Source organism: Lactuca sativa, chromosome 5 (genome assembly GCF_002870075.4).
Source record: "Lactuca sativa cultivar Salinas chromosome 5, Lsat_Salinas_v11, whole genome shotgun sequence".
Taxonomy (NCBI): Eukaryota; Viridiplantae; Streptophyta; class Magnoliopsida; order Asterales; family Asteraceae; genus Lactuca; species Lactuca sativa.
Window position 1 is genome coordinate 295,246,958 of NC_056627.2, and position 12,269 is coordinate 295,259,226.

Here is a 12,269-nt window from a genome sequence, read left to right on the forward strand (position 1 = left end):
GCAGGTAGTAACTCTAGTTGCTAGTTGCTTTGTAATCCTTCTATAGATCATCTTGATCATCTTCTTCTTAGATTGCTAAAGTCAGCACTGTTTCGAACAAGGTTCTTGGAACCAACTCTCTTACACAATTCTACTTTATTCGGACTCAATCTTATATGGTTACTTGATCCCAAACTTAGAGTCACTCTTCTAGACATCACCATAAGATCGGTATTGACGGAAATGAAATGGATTCATGGTGTTAGCTACAATATCTATCTAGCTACCAATACAATATCAGCTTTGTGACTCTTTCTGGTCCAAATGTGAGTCCTATGTTTCGGGTAGTATAGGCCTCTACTACCTTTCACACCCACACATACTTGTCCCATAATTTATCTCGTAGTTTCCAACTCACTTTGAATACTACATAAGTTGAACTTTAAACATATGTATGTGTCCCATAAGTACATACAACATGTTTTCCTAGAATTCACTAGGACTTTGCATCTTTATCAATTCTCTATCTTTCGAATATATACTCTATCAAGCTAACATTAAACTTCCTAGACTTTCCTTCTAAGATTCCTTTCCACTTCAACCCACTTTTAGCTGAGGAAGAAATTCTACCAATAGTAACTAATTATCTGATGAATACGATTACATGTCGCTAAAATCATACAGCCTGTCGACTGAAAGATCTAACACTACAATTGTTGGATTAAGACAAGAGCTTCGTAATAGTTCCAAATCAGGCAATCTAAAATTACTTAATTCTGGGAGCATGCAACGTAATGTATTTATGAAATAACTAACTAATATCAATATAGGTTCTAAGCAGCAAATAAGAAGTAAATTTCCTAGGCTATATGGTATCTTAAGTATTAGGCAATTCTAACTGTCAGTTCCTGAAAAGATCCCTAACCTATATACTAGCATGCATTTCTAACATTTCACATTTCATCAACTATAACAAATATAGATATTTTGGGAATCGCTTTTATTTCTGAGCTTTGGCTGACCGTGTGTATCGCATTCTTTCCTTTTTGTATATTTTTTTAAAAAAAAATATTTATTAATTACTCAGATCCTTAGTTTGAGTCTGGAATCACACGAGTGTTCATCCAGTTCACTAAAACCAGGGCTCTGATGCCAAATTTTAACGTCGGAAAATTTTTCATTTTTATTTATTCAATTTTCCATTAAAATCGGAGTAAAATGTGAAAACATGATTACGAATGCACGTGGGTACAGTTGAACCTTGCCCTTGTCACGAATCAATAAAGTGCCTGAAAAACATTTATAATAGTTGGGTAAGTGCTAGGCTTATTGATTTTCCTAAAATACCATATACCGCAATACATATATAATGCATACACATAATAGCCATCAACATATAGCTAGTCCGCCCTTTAGCCTTCAGCATGAAACTGGTTTGCCCCTTTTTTTCCTATAGCGTAAAGTTGGACCACAGCTCGAACTTCAGCATAAATTTGGTTCGCCCGAGTATATTGGCCTTTAGCACGAGACTGGTCTGCCCTCAACTCCCCACGTAATATATCAATACATATAAACAATACAACAAGCAATAGTCCAAAACTATTTTCATCTTATAGAACTATCCTAGATACATATTGTCACACCCCAAAACCGATAACGGCGGAATACGTTTCGGGGTGGAGGACGTCATGTACAGTATCATCACAATTGCATAATAATAAAAACAAGAAACATACAACCATTTCATTACTTAGTGAGTTTAATTACAAGTGTGTTATGTAAAGTTTCAATAGACACCAAAAGTAATACAAAAATAAGAGATGGATCTTGTATGCTCCATCTTCTCCAAAAGGCTGCACCTGTACCTCTCTATCTTTGACCTGAGGATACAAGTTATTTTGAAAACGAGTATCAGCATAAAGCTGGTGAGTTCATAAGAATTTAGTGTGAATTTTGTATAAAATGTATTAGAACATATAGTGTGAAAAACTGCAATTTACATTTATAAGTAGTAGAAAAACTCTAGAAAATCCTATATTTTCCAGAAAATACATCGTAAGTGGAAGACTCTAAGTTGCATGTAAGTTTGCTCATTGAAAATTGTTTGTTGTAAAAGTGGGGTACTAAATCTCCAGTATGTAGTGTAGGTAAAAGAAAAGTTATGCCTGTTGACAGTGATAGTGGTGCGAACTTCCATTAGTAATAGATACTTATTTTACTTCGGGATATTAACTGAGACTTTAGTCTTAGTATTTTAGTGTGGATATAGTGTATTCCTTTTTATGTGACCAATAGTGTGAGTAATAGAGGATCCCATGACCTTCCCGGTCATGCACAGTGTAGTGAAGTAGTGCCATCCCTGGGCCTGCTCGGCTCGGACTGAAGTCAACAGTCGGGATCTAATAGTGTCTGCTCCATATAGATCTATACATGTAGCGTCGCCTTCCTTCCGGAAAGCTCTGGTCACAATATGTAGCGCGTAGAGTATCTTGTAGAGAGTTAGTGTGTTATCTTCTGGATTAGTGTTTTCTCTTGTAATATAGTGTAGTAGTCTTTTATGTAGTTCATAGTGTGTTCTTTTATTAGTGTATCGTTTCGTAATAGTATGAACTATAGTATGTATAGTAGTAGCGGTAACAAGTAGTAGTGACCTTAACTATACCTATTATAGTTAACTTAGTGTGTATGATTCTTGGCAATTAAGTAATTTAGGCAACGAATGAGATGAAAATGCTCGTATCTAACACCGATATACATGATATATAACTAAGAAATCAACGACAGTCGGACGGATAACAAATACCCTAAGCCCACATCAAACAAGAACAGGAAATAAGGCGAGCTATCGGTCCTAAGCCCTTCAAGTCTTACTTATATAAATATATTAGTGTAGATACATTTTATAAGAAAATTAATTTAATAAAAATCTTGACTAAAGAAAGCATTTAGAAAATAGTTTATTTTTCCAAAGTAGTTATGAAAGCGTAAAGTTCTTTTATAAAGCATAGTGATAAATCACATGTGATTGAACTACGGATAATAAATCACATGTGATTGATTTCCATAAAAATGTATATTTGACTTGTATCCCCCCCCCTAAAACATATGAAAACATTAGAAAGGTTCATTAAGGGGTATGAACTCACCTGAAATCGATTAAATCAGGTGAAAGTGTTGGTTGCACGTTTGGTGTCAATTTAGAACTCGTACACCTTTTAAGTCCCTATTAACATGTGATATATATGTTTTACAAGAAATTAGCCACTTATACTTTTATTTAAAGACTTTTACATATTCTAAATTGATTCGAGGTCTTATGGATTAGAAGTGGTTCTCGGGGATTGTACAAGGCCAAAAGGGGTACTAAGGGGGGTCCAAGAGTTTACTCCCTTGGAGTTTACGGCCCAAAGGCCACTCCTTGGGAGTTTACGGCCGTAAGCCTCATGGCTTGGCCGTGAACTCTTGTTCACTCCCCAATTTTGATGTTAAAGCCCTTAAATCAATCCCTTTAATTTTCTAGTGAATGTCTAGGGCTAATTAGGGGGTTTAAACCCTCATTTGGTGAGGTTTGGGGGAGTTTACGGTCTAAGCATATGCTTGGGCCGTAAACTCTAGTTTACCCCCTAAATCATGTTGTTTGATGGTTCTAAACTCGAAATGGTATATCCTAAAATCATACCTCAAGCCTAAACATGCATTGGAAGGATTTTGGGGCATTTTTACATGGAAAAAGGGTGTTTACGGCCTAAGCATGTGCTTGGGCCGTAAACTCTCTTTAATGACCTAAATGTCATGGTTTTGATGCTCAAACACTCCTAGGTAAAATCCCTAATTAGTATCCAAGCTTAGAAGAAGGAAATTTGGGACTTTTGGCCAACTTTTGGGTGTTTACAGCCTAAGGAGCTTCTTAGGCCATAAACTCCTTGTTCATGTCTCATTCATATGATTTTGAGCTATAACCACTATGATGCATGTTTAGAACAAGCTAGGGAGGAAGATCTTACGTTTGGAAGCCGGAATTTGGGGTTTTGGAGTTGAAAACGAGTCTAGAGAGAGAAAGTAGTGAGAGAGAGAGTGTTTGAGTGGTAAAAGAGTTCAAAGAGGTGTTCACTCTCCTTATATATGCCTCGGGTATTGCACCAGGTACACAACTACCCGATGCTAAAGTTTAACGGGGTTTAAACTTTTTACCCGGGTTAGGTGGTTGAAAAATAATATAACTTTATTTCGTTAAACGGAACTAACAATAACGAGTTATATTTTTTTTACTAAAATAATAATCATACGAAATAAATATAAATAAATAAATAAATAAAATTTATTTCTTTGACGACTCTAAATTACGGAACTTTTTATAAAGTGACATATTCCGTTAGCGAAAACGGAATTTTATAACGGAATAAAATTTAGGTTGTCACACATATTACAGGGTAATTATATCCAAAGATATGTAGGATATATACCATAGCACATAATATAGTGAGAAAACGCATTTGGATAATTACTCATACGATTTGACAGTTATCTGGGCAATTCTACAGGCGATCCAATATGGCTGATAACGCACCTAATGAGTACTAACCTATAATACTAGATCTTTCACTAATTCCAATGAATAATGAGAGTTCTATCAAATAAGGATCAGCTATGTAGGGCAGTTGGGAGGCAGGATCATTTTGACCTTTAGCTTTTTAGAAATCCAACAACCAAGCCAACATAACCATTTTAAATACCTCTCACTTAAGTTGATCAATCAGCATTATAGCTGGAATTACTAATAAATCCTATTTATACATTCATAACAAAGACTATGAATATAAATATAAGCTACACTTAGAGCATAGTAAGTATAGCCTAACTTATAGAGAGTTACAAGTGAAACCAGAGGATTGCACTGGCAGAACTCCGACTCGAAAGCTTCTATTTCTCTGGCCCTCTGATCTCGTAGGGCCTCGCCAAATTATTCGGAAACTAGGGAGTAAAGGGACTAAGAGTAGGAAGGAGTTCCAGAGAGGTTCTGGAGGAAAAGGGATGGGAGAAATAACTGAAAAATCGTTGTCTGTTTATAGAAGGGAAAGGGACGTGTGTTGCACCGTTGGTCGGTGCATGTTACGCACTTTGTCTGGGTGGGTGACATGGCTCCAGCAGTTGTGTGACACATGGCAGCTTTTAGGTGGTGTGTTAGTGTGTGTCGCACGCTTGGTCTGTATGCGCCAGCTCACGTGCAATTTAACGGATTCTTCAAAAATCATATCTTCTCCATACGAGCTCTGTTTTCGACATTATTTATATCCATGCATAGCTATCAACGAGATCTACAACTTTCATTTAGACTATGTCGGCTAATTCTCACTTTATTTTTAAAGTTACATTTTTAACAGTCATAGATTATTAAAGCCCGTATAAAAATCATAACTCTCTCATGCGATATTTGTACTCGGTTGTCTTTATATCGACAAATAGGTATCGACGAGATCTTCAATTCTCGTTTAGATTGTTTTTCCCAACAATTGAATGGTCCTAATTTAAGTTTCTGTGTCGCGCACTACTACGCTGCAACTCCCACTACTAGTGCATGCTGTTTGGTCCTAATTTAGGTTTTGGTCTTCATGGTGTTTGGTCGGGTTTGACTCTCTTCATGGGATTACGAATGTTGGCAAGGATTATCAGGTAATTGTGTGGTTTCATGACATGACAAAGGGTGTATCGGTAATTTCATCTTCTTTGAGAGAGAGAGAGAGAGAGAGCTAACTTTGTGTTTTTGTTTAAATTGTTAAACAAGAATGGGTCGTGGTGGTTTCTGCATGAGGATTTGAATTTAACAAAGGTCGTGCCATGGATTTTTTATTGTGGCTTGTTTTGCTAAATAGATAGGAAAGTTTGTTCCATTCTACATTCTTTCTCTTTCTCTTTCTCTAAGCAGTAAGCAAAAGTAGCTCCAATAAAATCAAATCATCACAAGTGCATGCTGCTCAAATCTAATATTATTTTCTGGTTGAAGAGGATTGAGAAGGATAAAATAGTCATTTTCACTAGTTTATCTTTTGTTGCCATGGATCCAGATCAGGTACTTCCTCTTGACCAGATGTACACTCTTTAATACAATATATAACAACCATTAGGATGAAAGTAGGGACTAAATGTAGAGTTATTAAACATATACTTGTTATTATAGCAATTTATAATTTAGATACCGAACAAAATATCGAATCTATGCATCAACATTTCAAATTTGACATACAACCATTTAGTCGTATTGGGACGAACAAAAAGATTCGTTACAATTATGAGATCATGAACAAGACAACCAAAGTCATTGTTTGATGTTTGTCTTTCGTCCATGTTTGCTTTATTTTATGTCCCCACGTTCTAAAGTTTATAATTAAATAACCATGAAAATAATTATTTTGGAATCTTAATGTTTCCAAATGAGTAGCCTAGTTTAGAAACATCACAAGTGGATGTTACGCCTTTTCACTTCCCATGTTGTTGGTGGAAACTAGCTTGTGGTGCAGATATCCAAGGATTTTAAGGCTTATGTATGCAAACTCGGGGACTTCAATACTCCCACTTGCTTACAAGGTACTTCTAAAGTTTGTTGATTGTGTGATTAATAAAAGTTATTTTGTTTCAGCTAATGCTTCAAGCCCTTACTTGCCATCCACGCCCAGTGGACAGCCGCCCATGACACCCAGATTAACATTTTTACATGGTACACCAGGTGGCAAACCAATAACACGAAGGATGAGGTTATATAGTTATGGATGTAGTATCATGTTATATAGTTAGGGAAAACCTCTTAATAACAATGTACTATTAGATCCCCTTAATATCAATGCATAATAATTTTTTGATAACTTGTTTGTCATGATGTTATTGGATGAAATTGATTGTTTTGGTACATATTTGTTTCCATATTTTTGTATTATGCGTAAATGAGGGTCGTAAATGTATATCGTAAATGGTTGCTGAAGTTTATGACACGCAAATGCGTGTCATCTTCATTTATGACAGGAGCTTTAATGATACGCAATACGTGTCCTAAACGCGCGTCGTAAGGTTACGACATGCAAATGCGTGTCGTCTTCCTTTATGACAGGGCATTCCTTGATACACATTGTGTGTTGTAAATGAGCTTCGTAAATGCGTGTCGTAAATGTGAGCCGTAAATGTGCGTCGTCTATAGACGACGCGCAAAAGCGTGTTGTCTCTCGTTATGACAGGGTCTTCCTTGACACGTATTTGCGCGTCGCCTGAGCGTTTTACGCCGCGCATTGCACGTCGTAAAAGGCTGTTTTTCTAGTAGCGTCCTAAAAATCATAACTTCCCTTATGAAGTTAGATTTGTCCGTTTTCTATACGCACGCTCTCGGTTTTGCGATTACTATGACTTTCCTCAAAACTACTTTTCCTAAATAGTCTTCTATCAAAGACATTTATTTACGTGATTGTTCGTTTATATTATAAGACGAAAATGAGGTGTTATATTTGTGACCTTATCGTCTTTCTAAATTTCATCAATGTTGTCCTCGATTGATGAAGGAGGGACAAGGTGCGATCGACTGACATTATGTGTAGCTAGGTCAAATAGGATTAAAAATAAATGGCTTTTCATTTCCATGTCGGGTACTTAGAATCGAATAAGCTCTTATTTGGGTAATTCAGACCGAAAAACCCGAGAACCGAATAAGCCTAATATAGATACCCGAAATCCGAACCGAATTGCTTATTTGGGTCTAATTCGGGTTTTCGGTCCAAAGGCTCATGCCTAATCCAAATTCTTACATTTTTTATGACATGATATGTTGGTAATATTAGTATCATCATGTCATTTTAGTATAATAGAATTTACACATTATCAATGAAGATCAAATATTGATTTTAGACATGTTCATAGGTCCAACTAAACGGCGAAGGTCAAGGGTCTGTGCCCCCTTGCATGGCCATAAAGGCAGTCGTCATCCCTAATAAAGATGTAATACTATTTTTGGAAAAAAATCATAATTATCCTTCGAACCATCATCCCTAAGTAAATGGATACAGTTATTATTTAATGTCGACTAATATTATCTTTGGTATTTAAAGGAATTTGAAAGGCTATAAATCCCTAGTTCTTGGCCTCTTATTAGTACCTTGATAAAGACTGTTCCATGAAGATTATCCCTATAATCTAAATTTCGTGTAACACATGCATATGGTCGAAATATCATATTCAGACAGTGATCACATGATCTTTCAAGCAGATTAAAGCAATTCATCGATTTCAGAAACCTTGTTCTCATCCTCCCAAATTTAACAATTTTCTAATCTAGATTTCGTATAACCCAAGCATAGGGTCAAAATATCATATTAAAAAAGTGATCACATGATCCTTAAAGCAGATCCAAACAGTTCATCAATTTCATAAACCTTCTTCTCGTCATCCCAAATCCTACCAATTTTTTAATCTGGATTTCGTATAATCCATACATGGAGTCAAAATATCATATGCAGAAAATGTGAAACGGATCCTAACAATTCATCGATTTCAGAAACCTTCTTCTCGTCCTCCAAAACCCTAACATGATATATTTATGTCACATGTTGTACGACAAAAACAAGTTCACCATAAAAATAAAATTAAAATAAAATAAAATAAAATAAATAAATAAATATCTTCCATTCATTTCAACATGAATTTGACCTCAATAACCTTAGTATTATGCAAGAAAATGCATTAATTCTAATGTCACATAATTGGTTATATGTGAGGTCATGTGTATTGATTTTCTAACTTGAAAACTAATTTACATATAGGATAAAAGAAACCATACTACAAAAATCGATTGCTACATTATATATATAACCTAAAACATAAAATTGAAGTTGGCCGATCCAACATAATTTTTCCATTCTCGATTTGAACAATACCACCATAATAAAATTTTGCAGAAACGGTCAGCTTAAAAACTCGGAAACAAATCATTAAGTTTGGGTTAAAGATTTTTGTAAAGGTACGAAGGTATACCATGACATACTCATTCGATTAAAGTATAAAAAAATTAGATAACAAAATCAATGAAAGTTTTGTTGTGTTGAGACTCAATTTATAATCCTAAGTTCTCAAAATAAATGAACTTCGCAACAAAAAAGTTCACGGAAATATAAGAGATGGTGGTTTAGACTGTGTTGATACCAAGGAAGGGGGCTAACTCTTTGGATGATATATACTAAGATATCATAGCAAGTCATAAATTTGCTTTTGGCCAATCCTTCTATGTCTTAAACTAGATTTGAACTTAGTCACTCTTTAGGAAATGTTTATTATATTCTCTCCCACAACCAACGTGGTAATGGTTCATTTAAATATGGTCTAAATGAATTAATATTTTATGTAATAAAATGATAGGTGAAAAAAGAAAATAAGAGCAATTGTTATTTGTTACACTATTGAGGTATAAGGGATATATAGAAAGGATCTACCAATGGCATATAAATATGGATTCCTGGCATCTCTCTCCAGATCCTTCCCTCTCTTCTAATCTGACGGCTCTCCTTCATCTCCCTTCTCCTTCATAAATACAACGCCTTTCTCTCTTCACCTCACCACACACACACACTACAACTTGCCATAACCAGACACAGTTATCAACATGAGCATCGCCTTGGATTCTCCCATGGAGGCGATCGCCATCCACGGTGTTCTCACCGCCGTTAACAATGTATGGGCATGGATAGCCTTTCTTACCGCAGCTATTAGCTTCTGGAAGATCAAATCCTCCATCCATCTCTCAACTCATCATCTTTTCCTACAACTATCACCACCACCACCACCACCATCTCCGCCTCTACCCAAAACTTCCCCGGTGGCTGCTCAGCCTGATCAATCAGAGCTTCCTTCCACTAGCGCGAGATCTCCATCCTCAACCTCAAAGAGACACACCACATTTTGTAAGTTAGAGAATAGGAAAAGCGGCAAGTTTAGCGTCTACTATTCACAAGATGACAAGACGAAAGGAGATAAGATTGATGGTGAATTCGAAGAAGACAAAGATAGTGACAGAAAGATGAGTTCTATTACGCGAAATGGTGAAGAAGAGGTGAGAAAGATGAGTTCAGTTAGGTGTAACCATGGAGTAGATGGATGGGAAATGGTATTGAAGATAAAGACGGCGGAGATGGGGTGGTACGTTAACCAGGATTTAACGGTGTTAAACGGTAATGTAGTTCGATTATGGAATTGAATCAAATCACATTATTTGCATGATGTGTTTTTGGATTAGAATCATCTTCGTTCTTTTATATAATTTTCAAGTGTATATACATGAAGATTGAAATCGTTTAGTTTTTGTAATTATTATTGCATAACTCCATTTGAGAATAAACAAGGAACGGTTTCATTAAGAGATTGGATGTACCTATGGATATAATTGAGTCGAGTCAACTCGTGATATACTGAGTATTCACTCACGATTTTATTCGAGATTAGTTATGTTGACATTTATACCCCTTTCTTTTATTCAAATTTACATAACTAAATCGAATTAAGCTCACGAGTTTAATCGTATTTTCTTTCACTTTAATATAATATCATTTTCTTAATAATTAATTCAGCCGAGTTCAAAAATGTTAATTACTTAATCAAAGACGAACCCAATTTGAAAGTAAGGTTTTTTAATCGAGTCGAGTTTCAAACTTAACATATTCAGCGAGACTCGATTACATGTCACCATCACCTATGGTTTCCAAACCTAATTTGGATTAATTAACTAAGAATTAGGTGGTAGAGTGTCAAATTTGGCCCATCTATAATCCCAATTGCTCTTACACTTCGAAAATACTTATAATTGATTCTTAATTGGACGAATAAAAAATGGATTTATGATTAATTTAACCAATATCTTATAGTTGTTTGTTAGCTGATGAATTTAGAACCATAAACAAAACATAATTTTGTGGGTAACACAAAAATAGAAATCTGTTGGTTTGTATTTAAATTTAAATAAATATAATATAATATATAAGTGTTGGCTATGAAATTGATGGGTATCTTGATGATGAAGGAGCCACTGCCAACCGAGCATAGCGTGGGTATTAGTTTTGCGTGATTTGTGAATTGTTTTGTATTAAATAATTTGCGAATTTCCATGTTTCTGGTGGCCTAAAACCAAAATCTTCATGTCGTGTCTAGAATGCAATCAGAACATTCATGCATTTGTTTTTGTTTGGTTGGTCATGGTGTGTGCGTGTTACATTCGTTCACGTATGTACAAATTATCATTATTGGTTACACATCCATATAATTATTTATCCGAAATATTAAAATACGTTAATAAAAGTGCTTAATAGAATTGGAAAAATGGTTTTATAGGATAATGAATTATTATTTTTATACATATTTATTAACTTATTTTTTATAAGATTTACCATTAAATTAATATCTATTGTTCAAAGAAAAAAATACAATTTTGACCTGATATTGCATACCTAACCATTTACATCTTTGAAAAAAGGAAATATATGATAAAGTCACAACCGGATATTGCACACCTAACCAGTTACATGTTTGAGAAAAAAAAAATTCTGATAAAGTCACAATACTTTGGGTCGGTTTAATTTTAACATTTATTTTTTGAACAACAAAATCTTAATTATCTAATTTTATATGATAATTTTTCATTAACAAAAAAATAATAGTTTTGTTAATTTGTACAAAATATAAAATGGATTTTGCTGGATAGACATTTTTTTGGGTTGGATTCCAAAAAATAGACATAAAAAATCAAATTTCTAGATAGACATTGATTCCGCGGAGTTGAGCTCTGAGGGCTTCATGGAATGAGTATAAGCTACGAGGAATCGATGTGGAAAAAAAATTTGAATAACCATTCCACGGAGCTACCTCCGAGTATTGATTTCATTTCTCGGAGATAGCTCTGCGGAATGGTTTTTCAAAAAAAAAAATCATGTTGATTCCTCCGAGCTTATACTCATGTCGCGGAGCCCTTAGAGCTCACATTCGCGGAATCCATCTCTATATCTGAAAATTCAATTTTTTGTGTCTATTTTTTGGAATTCAACCCAAAAAAATGTTTATATCCGACAAAATCCCAATATAAAATAATCAAAGACTTTTGTGTTCAAAAAATAAAAGTTGGGATCAAACCGTAAACTAACTCAAAATACTAAGACTTTATCGAAGATTTCCTTTTGAGAAACACCCTTAAATTCATACATCATTAAACTTACATTTTCATATACGATTTATCATTAAACTACGTTTTGTAAACATTTAGTCGCTTTCATCTTTTC

General features: G+C 34.8%; 1 protein-coding gene across 1 annotated transcript; it reads left to right on the plus strand.

Moving 5' to 3' along the window:
* Positions 1-9,501: 9,501 nt before the first annotated feature.
* On the plus strand, positions 9,502-10,361 carry LOC111899107 (uncharacterized). The gene has a single exon (XM_023894984.2). It carries the CDS (start codon positions 9,611-9,613, stop codon positions 10,199-10,201), a length of 591 nt encoding a protein of 196 aa, XP_023750752.1. The 5' UTR covers positions 9,502-9,610; the 3' UTR covers positions 10,202-10,361.
* The last annotated feature ends 1,908 nt before the right edge of the window (positions 10,362-12,269 follow it).